The 12,810-nt window shown below is 48.6% G+C and overlaps 1 protein-coding gene across 1 annotated transcript; it reads right to left on the bottom strand.

Annotated features, from left to right (window-relative positions):
- Positions 1-9,792: 9,792 nt before the first annotated feature.
- Positions 9,793-12,610, bottom strand: LOC124671265 (organic cation/carnitine transporter 4-like). The gene is made up of 4 exons (XM_047207654.1): positions 12,352-12,610; positions 11,191-11,280; positions 10,225-11,068; positions 9,793-10,129 (listed from the first exon to the last, which is right to left on the bottom strand). Exons 1-4 carry the CDS (start codon positions 12,608-12,610, stop codon positions 9,793-9,795), a joined length of 1,530 nt encoding a protein of 509 aa, XP_047063610.1.
- Between the last annotated feature and the right edge of the window lie 200 nt (positions 12,611-12,810).

Consider the following 12,810-nt stretch of genomic DNA (forward strand, 5'->3'; position numbering starts at 1 on the left):
CAACTTACAGTTCTATGTGGTCTTTCGAAATTATTTGTGCCCCACATCAGATCCACCAAATCAAAGTCCTTGATTTTATTGTTTTGTTTGATTACCCTGACTTGGTTATCATATCCTTGAGTTTGCGAAAGGAAATAGAAATTAAGGTTACATCGTAAATGTTTGTCCAGCTGGTTGTTTCTAATTCGTGTATCACAACAAGGGTTGCCGAAGGGACTTCGATGTGGAGGGAATGGGTTCTAAAAAAATTTTGTTAGTTATGAAATTTTACTGTTCACATTACATGCCTCCAGAACCAGATTTATGGCTCAATAATAATGCTAATGTGATGAACTAACGAATTGGCAGTTCTCTTCCAACTTGATATTGGTGGTTCTCTTCCAACTTGATCTATGTATTCACTGTCGAGTTAGCCGAGAGAGGCAAACAAACATTGGAAACTATAATCATGCTTTGTACTAAGTACAAGATCAGGTACTTCCCTCAAAATTTATTGTCTTTTTTCTGTCAGTTTTGTATCTCACATCAACATCTCTATCTGTTGTGTGGACATATGCGGTACGCTGTTATTGCTTCTCTCATCCTAGAGATTAAGGCCAATCTTTGCAGCTAAAATCACTATGGGTGAAGTCGATAATACATGTACTCACCTGCATGAAATCCTAACGTTTAGCTGAAGATATGTCCTATGTTTAACTGATTATGCTTTCAAAGGTATGTCTTCGGTTTGACATGAGACTGACTTCGCTGGTAGCCCTCAAAATCACACTCTTAGCCTGTTGCCCAATAAACTTTGTCCATTAAACCTCATTTTCAATAATGAATAATGTGGAGCTGGAAATATGAGTTTTTGGTCCCATGTGTCATGCAGTAAAATGTGAATAGCACAACATGTGAGGGAACGAATGTCTACTTCGTCCCACCTCCTTTGTCATGCTCGCATATCGGAATAATCGCTTGTGAAAATAAGTGCATGTATCAAGGTAATGGGAGAGGGGGTGCAGAGCATCGGTTGAGAGAGCACGCCTGAACGTTTGGAGGATTCAGTGGAGGATTTCAAATGCTAATTGAGATGGGGATAGCAAAGGTTCTCACCAGGTAATGTATTTTTAGAAGAGTAATGATATCTTGCATTCATGAATGAAGGTCTGGATTGGAGGGGTTTAATATTCAGGAAAGTTTACAGTTATGCAAGCTGATGCCTGGATTTACATGCCTTTTGTTGCAAGGAAATTTGGTCGCATTTTTATTTTTCTACTATATCTGAGCAAAAGATGGCCGGGCCAAATAAGAGATGTAACTTGAAAATGAGATAGGCACATATCCATTCTTAATTTATTTTGGCAGAGATTATTATCTTAGATTTTCTTAATCCATCGATATAAGCATCAATGATGTCAGCAACAAAGTTGCAGTGCAGAAGCTTAAGGTTGAAGCAAGTGGCACACATCGAGGAGGAGCGAGTGGAAATAGGGGTGAAGCCACTATATATATTTGAAGTTTGGGATAACACTGAAGCTACTGGAGTTGGGTGATGCTGAGCCGCCTTGACTGCTATATATGTGTATTAGAGACTTTCATGTTAATATATTTCCAAATTGAAATCTGCATCATTGCGCTCATTATGGCATTGGAATATATTTTGTGAAATTGATTGAGATCTGTTCAATTTTATGAATTCATTTGTTTCATGAACTTTGCACCGGCTATTATAGACTTTTGTTTCTTCACTACCGTTGTGGATTTGTTCTCAATCTGGTTTGTTGATGTTGCACTATTCTATCAACAGATTTGTTTGGGCACCATTCTTTGTCCATAATTTTTTGTTTCTTTTTTGGATATCCACATGGAGGGATCTCAACGAGACCTCACAGAGACATTTGCACATAAAAGGATCAATGTTTGTACCGACAAAAACTAAAAACCAAAGTCTCACACTTCAATGTTTTGCTCGGGGGGGGGGGGTGATGAACGAGAAGTCCCTGTGAAATAGTAGTATGGGGATTTGTACTAGTACTAATATTAAAAGATCCAGAGGATTATGGGAGTGATGTTTTGGCTCTTGGGTGTGTATGCCCCTTTTAGATTGAACTGCAACTTTGATATATTTTGCAATGTCAAAAAAATTCCAAACGAAAATTCACGTGTACATCTTAACATGCTAAGTACGTACAAAGTATTTCCATGAAAAATTAACTTGTAGTTTGGGCCGTGTAAAAAAAGATAAAATTTAGTGCTAAAAATAAGGCTTTTTGTGGGACTTTTTTTTGTCCTTTTTACATCGCATAAAAAATGTCGGTTTTTCATGACACTGCACGAACGCACATAGATTGTCGAGACGTACATGCGAATTTTTTTAAGAATTTTTTAACAATTAACAATATATTTTCTAGATGGAGGGAGCATGTGTACCCAACAGCCAAATTGAATTTCCGGAGGATTAGATCCAACAAATCTTGGCCCTTAAACAAATGTATGTAACACATCACAGCTAATCCGTGTTTGACGGGGACAGACAACTCTACCACGGTAATCCTCGCTAACACCTTCTTAACGAACAAACCAACCGTTCAACAGGAACTCCCCACGCCGGCTACCTCTGCCGCCGCCGTGGTCTTCTCGCCGCTCTGTCGCCACCCCTTTCGCTGCCAGGACTACATGATGGATCTCACGAAACGAAAACCCAGCCTCAGGCGGACCACCTCCGGGGGCGGAGATAGACACCACCGCCATGCCCAGAGCAACTGCTCCAAGGATCCTCCTGACGCAGGAGATGCATAGGACATCCACCGCCGACGGAGCAGCCAACGGAGCAACAACGTGAAAAGAAGTCCACCAAGACCCATATGGGCCCAGATCTGGCCAAACTCAACGCCACCACCGCCCGACAGTGACGTCGCCTACAAATCACATCCTAGCCGCCGCCTCCCCACATCATCATCTCAGATGGAAGCACGGCTGAATGCTGCCGCCGCACCCCTAGTCAACAGCCGAGGAAGGGCCTCAACCGCTACGCCACTAGGGCTTTGCCCGACATCGCCTTGGGCGGCGGCAGGGGAGGGGGTGCGCATGCGGGAGGGTGAGAAGGACCTCTGACGGCCGCCTTGGGATGGCACGGCGGCCGGTGGCGAGAGAGGTTAGGGGTTTGCTTGTTGTTTAATCTGATTAATAGGATTCAAACATGTGACATATTTTAAGAGACGTGCTACACGTGCCAGCTTACTAGTACTCCTAAAAGTGATACGGGCATGGAGGACTATGTGGATCCCAGATTCAGGACTCCACCAGCTTAATTATCTTAGTTTATGTAATGTTCATATGTGGGCCAATTAGGATTTTTAATAAGTTGAGTCAGTTTTGGTTTGGGCATGTACAAACCAAGTTAGAGAGGCCCACAAGGGCTGGCCGGCCACCACTTCTCCTCATATAAGGTGGAGGGACGGCTAGGGTTTAGGTAGACAAGTTTAGACTAAAGTTTAGGGTTTACCTCATTGCGTGTGTTCACGTGTGATGTCTACGGGTGCTTCTATTCTTGTAGACAGTGTTGGGCCTCCAAGAGCAGAGGTTTGTAGAACAGCAGCAAGTTTTCCCTTAAGTGGATCACCCAAGGTTTATCGAACTCAGGGAGGAAGAGGTCAAAGATATCCCTCTCATGCAACCCCGCAACCACAAAGCAAGAAGTCTCTTGTGTCCCCAACACACCTAATAGGTGCACTAGTTCGGCGAAGAGATAGTGAAATACAAGTGGTATGAATGAATATGAGCAGTGAGTACGGCGCCGGAAAATAGCTTATCAGGCGTGCGATTGATGGTAGTAATATTGTAGGAAGTAAACAAGCAGTAGTAACGCAGCAGTAGTAACGCAAAGAAACAAGTAAACAAGCAGCGATAGCGATATTTAGGAACAAGGCCTAGGGAATAGACTTTCACTAGTGGACACTCTCAACTTTGATCACATAACAAAATAGATAAATGCATACTCTACACTCTCTTGTTGGATGATGAACACATTGCGTAGGATTACACGAACCCTCAATGCCGGAGTTAACAAGCTCCACAATTCAATGTTCATATTTAAATAACCTTAGAGTGCATGAAAGATCGACACGACTAAACCAAATACTAGCATAGCATGCATACTGTCACCTTCACACCATGTAGGAGAAATAGATCACATTAATACCATCATAGCAATAGTTAACTTCATAATCTACAAGAGATCATAATCATAGCCTACGCTAAGTACTAACGCGGATGCACACACTGTCACCATTACACCGTGCAGGAGGAATAAAACTACTTTAATAACATCACTAGAGTAGCACATAGATAAATTGTGATACAAAACACATTGCAATCATAAAGAGATATAAATAAGCACTTCACTACGCCATTCATAACGAGTGAATAAGTATTCCGTGAAATATAGTCTAAGAGACCCACACGGTGCACACACTATCACCTTTACACACGTGGGACAAGGAGTCTCCGGAGATCACATAAGTAAAACCCACTTGACTAGCATAATGACATCTAGATTACAAGCATCATCATATGAATCTCAATCATGTAAGGCAGCTCATGAGATTATTGTATTGAAGTACATAGGAGAGAGATGAACCACATAGCTACCGGTACAGCCCCGAGCCTCGATGGAGAACTACTCCCTCTTCATGGGAGCAGCAGCGGTGATGAAGATGGAGGTGGAGATGGCAGCGGTGTCGATGGAGAAGCCTTCCGGGGGCACTTCCCCTTCCCGGCGGCGTGCCGGAACAGAGACTCCCGTCCCCCAGATCTTGGCTTCCCGATGGCGGCGGCTCTGGAACTTTTCTTGTACCGTGGCTTATTCCGTATCGTGTTTTAGGTCAGGGACCTTTATATAGGCGAAGAGGCGGAGTCGGAGGGCTGAGGAGGCGACCAAACAACAGGGGGGGCGTGGGCCCAGCCCTGGCCGCGCCACCACCATGTGTGGGCCCCCTGTGGCCCCTCTCTGACGGTTCTCGGGTGTTCTGGATGCTTCCGGGCAAAATAGGAACCTAGGCGTTGATTTCGTCCAATTCCGAGAATATTTCGTTACTAGGATTTCGAAACCAAAAACAGCGGAAAACGAGAACTGGCACTTCGGCATCTCGTTAATAGGTTAGTTCCAGAAAACGCATAATAATGACATAAAGTATGCATAAAACATGTAGATATCATCAATAAAGTAGCATGGAACATAAGAAATTATCGATACGTCGGAGACGTATCAACGTGTATCATCCCTCCGAGGGTACGGCGCTGAGGTTTATCTATTATATCCGCTGCGAAGGTTCTTGTGTTCATCAAGGATTGTCTAGCTCAAGGTTTGAGGCGTATCGTTCATCGATCCGTTGCTTGCTGGATTCGTTCCCTTTTCTCCAGGCCGCGTTCATCGCGTTGTTGGGAGATTCTATCTACCCGGGTTCTCGCTGTGAAAGATCGGGCAACACCCTAGGTGGATCTGCTGGGATCCCCCTTATCATGTGGTATCAGTTTTTTGGGTGGCTCACGGCGAGGTTTTGTTGATCGGTCGCATCTAGATCGGTTTGCATCGAAGGAGTTTGGTTCTAGATCGGAGGAGTTTGGCTCTCTGTCGATGGAGGTTGGTTGGAGGAAGTTTGGAGCTGTTGTGGTGCAGTTTGGCTATCATCCATGGCTGTTCGAGGCGTCAAAATCGAAAAATTCGGAGTTCGGGATCGGGAAGAAGAAGCATATTCACGAACAGATCCGGTCTACGGACCGGTCAACCGGACCTAGGACCGGCCGGGCCAGTGCCAGACCCGGTCTAACCGGGCTCCAGGCCGGCCCGCCCGGCCAAAACCGGATTCTAGGCCAGTGCCAGCCGGGCCTGTTCCAGAGGCTTGAGGCCGCCCATCCGGTCACCAGGCCGGTCAGACCGGGCCCTGGGCCGGCCCAGCCGGCGCCCATGCCGGTCCAACCAGCTCCTGGACCGGGCAGGCTGCTGCTGATGCGGTGATTTCTCCGGTGGTTTACCCTGCTGATGTTGTTGATGCTGATGCTGTTGCTGCATTTCCGGGCGATGTGTTGGGCATGCGTTGTTCCCGTCAAAAGATATCAAGTGTCGTTTTCAATGATTACCTTGACATACGGAAGTGAGTACAACGTCACGTGTCCAAACTGCTGTGGTATTTACACCATTACGCATCAGTTGAGGAATATGAACATTGGGAAAACAATATGGAATTGGGGTTCAAACGCTGGCGCACATACAATAAGGAGTTCAGTGGATATGATGCATATATTCTCGCTCACTGATGGCGCGTGATGCACACGTCCGTTGAGAACCCCAAGAGGAAGGTGTGATGCGCACATCAATAAGTTTTCCCTCAGAAAGAAACCAAGGTTATCGAACCAGTAGGAGATGAAGGCCACATGAAGGTTGTTGGTGGAGGAGTGTAGTGCGGCGCAACACCAGGGATTCCGGCGCCAATGTGGAACCTGCACAACACAATCAAAATACTTTGCCCCAACGTAACAGTGAGGTTGTCAATCTCACCGGCTTGCTGAAAATAAAGGATTAAACGTATGGTGTGGAGAATGATGTTTGTTTGCGAAGAACAACAGAGAACAGAGATTGCAGTAGATTGTATTTCAGATGTAAAAGAATGGACCGGGGTCCACAGTTCACTAGTGGTGTCTCTCCAATAAGATAAATAGCATGTTGGGTAAACAAATTACAGGTGGGCAATTGACAGAATAGAGATTCATATACATATCATGATGACTACTGTGAGATTTAATCAGGGCATTCGATAAAGAACATAGACCGCCATCCAGCATGCATCTATGCCTAAAAAGTCCACCTTCAGGTTAGCATCCGCACCCCTTCCAGTATTAAGTTGCAAACAACAGACAATTGCATTAAGTATGGTGCGTAATGTAATCAACACAAATATCCTTAGACAAAGCATCGATGTTTTATCCCTAGTGGCAACAACACATCCACAATGTTAGAACTTTCGTCACCTGTCCTGCATTCAATGGAGGCATGAACCCACTATCGAGCATAAATACTCCCTCTTGGAGTCACAAGTATCAACTTGGCCAGAGCCTCTACTAGCAACGGAGAGCATGCAAGAACATAAACAACACATATATGATAGATCAATTAATCAACTTGACATAGTATTCAATATTCATCGAATCCCACCAAACACAACATGTAGCATTATAAATAGATGATCTTGATCATGATAGGCAGCTCACAAGATCTAAACATGATAGCACAAGAGGAGAAGACAACCATCTAGCTACTGCTATGGACCCATAGTCCAAGGATGAACTACTCACGCATCATTCCGGAGGCGGGCATGGTGATGTAGAGCCCTCCGGTGATGATTTCCCTCTCCGGCAGGGTGCCGGAGGCGATCTCCTGAATCCCCCGAGATGGGATTGGCGGCGGCGGCGTCTCAGTAACTTTTCTCGTATCGTGGCTCTCGGTACTAGGGTTTTCGTGACGGAGGGATTAAGTAGGCGAAGGGGCAGCGCAGGGGGGTGCCCGAGGGGCCCACACCATATGGCGGCGCGGCCAGAGGTGGGGCCGCGCTGCCCTATGGGGTGGCCGCCTCGTCGCCCCTCTTCGTCTCCTCTTCGGATTTCTGGAAGGCTCCGTGCAAAATAAGACCGTGGGCTTTTGTTTCGTCCAATTCCGAGAATATTTCCTGTGTAGGATTTCTGAAACCAAAAACAGCAGAAAACAGGAACTGGCGCTTCGGCATCTTGTTAATAGGTTAGTGCCGGAAAATGCATAAAAACATTATAAAGTATGAACAAAACATGTAGGTATTGTCATAAAACTAGCATGGAACATAAGAAATTATAGATACATTGGAGAGATATCACTCACCGGCGTATGGACGAGGAGTTGGACACTTATTGGTGTAATGCAATTGATAGAGGCGAGTATGCTTATACTTGGGAGGACTTCAAAACTTTTCTTCGTGCTGGTTTCGTGTTACCGTATATGGAGGAGAGTGAGCAGCCGTCTGGAGTTGTGCATGCAATGAAGGAAGTGGGAAAGTGCATAGTTCCTATTCAGGAGATTGTTCCACTACCAACAGTCACTACGGGCAAGGTGATATCTCCAGAGGAGAGGAAACCTGGCTCTGATACCAAGAGCACTACTGTGACTGTTGAGGAGGATGTACCATTGAGCGGGCTGAATATGCAACACAAGAAGGTACAAGGTGATGCTTGCAAGACAATTGACAAGGTTCAGCGGTGGAGTTTGTTTCAGACTCGGTACTTTATCAAGGGCAAGGCTTGCAAGTTGATGATTGATGGTGGTAGTTGTACTAATGGCATAAGCAAGGCGATGGTGGCAGCATTGGGGTTGTCTACATGGCGTCTTCCTGAACCTAAACATCTTGAGTGGTTGAATAGCTGTGGTATGCTGAAGATTACTCACAAGGTGCGTGTGCCATTTACAATTGATGAGTATGTTAATGAGATAGAGTGTGATGTGCTGCCATTGGAGGTGTGCGGATTGCTACTTGGGCGTCCATGGCAGTATGATCGTAATATGACACATGCTGGGAGAGCAAATACATAATCTTTTATGCATGGTGGCAAACAACGGACTTTGAGGCCTATGGGTGATGATCATATCAAGTCCGATGTGGAGTTAGTGGTGCGTAAGGAGAATTTGCACAAGCCTAATGTGCAACATGAGGTACATGGTGTTCCGAGCATTGATGTTGGTGATGTTTGTAGATGACAAGCCAGTTCTTGTTGGTGACAAGCCGGATGAAGCTAATCCTATTGTTGATGAAGATGTGGCAGCATGTGCTACAGTTCCAGTTTGTGTTGATGCCAGTATACAGACTGATGATGGGTGTGCTGATGGTGTTTCAGTGCATATGGCGCAGATGCGCGTGGGAGGAGTGGGAGGCGAGCGCGTCAGTGGAGACAGTGGGCAGCGGCACTACCGTGCTAGGAGTACTGCAGTCCAGTTTTCCGCGACACCGCGGATGCATCGAGGCAAGGATGGACGTGTGAGGCATCTATGTGGCCCAGGAATTACACATCTTGTGCAGGGTCATGTGCAATGACACAGGGGTCCATCAAAACCTCGCAAGAAGAAGGAATTGGCGCCGAAGTACAAGCTCATGTGGAGAAGAAAGGAGGCGCTAAGTGCTGTATCAAGTCAAGCAGGCCGCGAGGGAGGATGTGGTGTGGAAGGCAAGCAAGACTTGAGGACGGCGAGGACGTGTCATGTTCATATCACGTCACCTTTTTCAGAAGACCCTCACGTGTTGGGGACAACGCTTCTTGAAGGGGGGAGGATGATACGGGCATGGAGGCCTATGTGGAGCCCAGATTCAGGACTCCACTAGCTTAATTATCTTAGTTTATGTAATGGTCATATCTGGGCCAATTCCGGGGGTATGACGCTGCCGTTTATCTATTATATCCGCTGCGAAGGTTCTTGTGTTCATCAAGGATTGTCTAGCTCAAGGTTTGAGGCGTATCGTTCATCGATCTGTTGCTTGCTGGATTCATTCCCTCTTCTCCAGGCTGCGTTCATCGTGTTGTTGGGAGATTCTATCTACCCGGGTTCTCGCTGTGAAAGATTGGGCAACACCCTAGGTGGATCTGCTGGGATCCCCTTATCGAAAAGTTAATCCGGTAAATGCATTATGGATCGCTTGAACTTAAATATAAATAGGATTGAAAACACGTAAACATATTTTACGAGATGTGTGTTACACCTACGTGCCAGCGCTTCTTACTAGTACTCCTAAAAGTTAATCAGGTTTGGGTGTCTTCACATCTTATAGATGCTCTCTCCCCTTTCTCCAAGCCGGCCATGGTGTCATACAAGGGCTTGTTCATCGTCTCGGGGAGGAAGAAAACGAGCAACCCGCCTACGATCCCGGACACGGCGAACACTATGAAGGGCAGCCGCTCCCCTAGCACCACCACTAGGGGCGCTAGTATGGCACCCATCTGCGATGCCTGCGTGGTGCACCCTAGCACCGCGGCCCGCACAGCCGTTGGGAAGAGCTCTGCGGTGAATACGACGAGCAGGTTGTATGTGGCCGCCATCCCGAAGATCCCCACCACCCCGAACACCATCCTCAGCACCCTGCAATGACATGGAATTGCTTGCGGTTAGAGCAAACCGAACACCCTAAACACCTCATCTGGCTCCCACAATGAGACTGCGAATGGTTTCGTTACCTATTCATACCGGCGCCTACGATGAGGCTGCCGGCGGTGCATGAGACCCCGCTAAGAAGCATCGTGCCAATGGCTAGTGGCTTACGGCCCAAATGACGGAGGAGCAGAGCGGTGAGGAAGTAGGCTGGCATTTCGGCCAGCGAGTTCACAGCGACGCTGACGTAAAGATTGGTCTTTAGGTTGACCACGTTAAGACTCAGCCCGAAGTAGACTACCGAGCAAAGGAAGTTGATGATCACCGTGAGCACAAGCCTCGCCCGCGTCGTTGGTGACCGGATTGCATCTAGGATTGTACCTGAAGACGAAGACGGCTCCTTGCCGCCGGCGTGGAGCTCGGCCGCCTCACCCTCGCTGTCAAGCTTGAGTGTGACATTCTCGGGGATGCACCTGCCGTTGGTGGACGCGATGGCGCGCAAGACGCGCATGGCGTCGTGGGCGCGCCCACGCACGAGGTACCACCGAGGGGACTCGGCGACGAAAGGCATGACGATGAGCACGTAGGCGAGGGAGGGAAGAGAGGTGACGACGTAGAGGATGCGCCAGGAGGACTGGAACATCACTGCGACGCCGGCGAGGGCCGCGATGCCGCCGGAGAAAAAGTACATGGTAGACATGCCTACGACACCACGGCGGGAAGGCCCGATGGTCTCCGTGGCTAGGACGAAGGAGCAGAGGCCGACGCTGCCGGTGCTGAAGCCCGTGAGAAGGCGCAGTGTAGCGTAGACCCAGTAGTTTGGAGACAACGCGGTGACGAGGCCGAAGACGGCGTTGAGGAAGCACAGCACCACCAGGGAGCCCTTCCGACCCAGAAACGAGTCGGAGAGGTGCCCGAACACGCCCGCGCCTGCCAAAGCGACTCGTATCGTATGAAAACATTACCGACAAATTTGGCATGAAAACAATTCAAAAAGAAAAGAAAAAACACGCGTCATATTATATATAGGTCTCAAATAACAGTGTACGTACCGATCATGCATCCAACGAAGAAGATGGCCTGGACGAGGCCGACCTTGTACCGCTCGCCGCAGATGAGGCCCCACTCGGCCACCGTCGAGGCGGTTTGCACAAAAATAACCCAAAACTGAAATAAAAGCACAGACTGACCCTCCGGCGAAACTATTTCACCCATCTAACCCTTTTGTGTGGCGCCCCTCACACCGGCGCCACACATGCCTGTGTGGCGCCCCTGTCGCTGGCGCCACAAACCGGTCCGACGTGGCTCGTCGACGCTGAGCTGGTGATCCCGATCCGACGTGGCAGCATGTGTGGCGCCGCTCCCGCTGGCGCCACACGTTGAAAGTGTGGCGCCCCTGGCAAGGGCGCCACACATCCACTTAAGTTTGGCCGCGCGCGCCCATCCCAGCCCGACCATTTTCTTTCTCCTCTCTGCTTCCCGTGAAGAACAGGAGGTGGCCGGCGGTTCCTCTCTCTCCCCCTTTCACCCCCACCAAATTCACCACCAAATCACCAGATCTGTCCGTGGAGATCGTTCCCCATCTATCTTAAATTGTATGAAACTATGTGCTACGATGTTAGGTATGATGATGTTATGTCCATGATGTGTGTACGAAATGGCTGTTGATATGATGTGTGTATGACATAGCTTTTGGCGCCCTTCACACTGGCGCCACACTGCACTGTGTGGCGCCCCTCCCATCGGCGCCACATATCCATGTGTAATTGGCCAAAACATACTGTAAGACAAATCGTATGGGACTTAGCCGTTTTGGCGAGGCTCTTTGTGTGGCGCCCGTGGCATCGGCGCCACACCTCACTCTGTGGCGCCCGTGGCATCGGCGCCACACAAACAGCCTCCTCAAAACGGCTAAGTCCCAGACGTTTTGTCTTACAGTATGTTGTGGGCAATTACAAGTGCATGTGTGGCGCCGATGGGAGGGACGCCACACATGCTGCCACGTCGGATCGGGATCACCAGCTCAGCGTCGACGAGCCACGTCGGACCGGTTTGTGGCGCCAGCGACAGGGGCGCCACACAGGCATGTGTGGCGCCGGTGTGGGGGGCGCCACACAAAAGGGTTAGATGGGTGAAATAGTTTCGCCGGAGGGTCAGTCTGTGCTTTTCTTTCACTTTTGGGTTATTTTTGTGCAAATCGCCCACCGTCAACGACGCGCTCCCCTGGACCCAGTCCCATCCGGCGCCGGAGCCATCGCACCGGTCGCCGCACCGCCTTTCCACAGCGGCGCACGCCATGTTCGGCTCACGGTCCGCGAAGATCATCACCATGGTGTGCATCGCCTCCAGCGTCCACGCTGCCGACACCAGCACGAAGTGCCGCAACTGCCACCGGCCGAACTCCCCCGCGTGCTGCGCCAGCGCCTCGTCGATGCTCACGCGTGGGCTCGTCACTTCGCCGGCGGTGGACATGGGCGCCGGCGTGGGTACGCAAATGTTGATTAATTATGTGCGTGTGTATACTCGGAAATGCGTTTAAGTGCGTGCTATTTCTAGGCGCATTACATTCTATTAAGGGTCTGAAATCGTGCCAGACTCACCGTACGATACTGTGATCATGTAAATCTTCAGGATCTAATAAACAAAAGTGCAACACACGCGGCCTCGTTTAG

The sequence above is a fragment of the Lolium rigidum genome, chromosome 7 (genome assembly GCF_022539505.1).
Source record: "Lolium rigidum isolate FL_2022 chromosome 7, APGP_CSIRO_Lrig_0.1, whole genome shotgun sequence".
NCBI classification, from domain to species: domain Eukaryota; kingdom Viridiplantae; phylum Streptophyta; class Magnoliopsida; order Poales; family Poaceae; genus Lolium; species Lolium rigidum.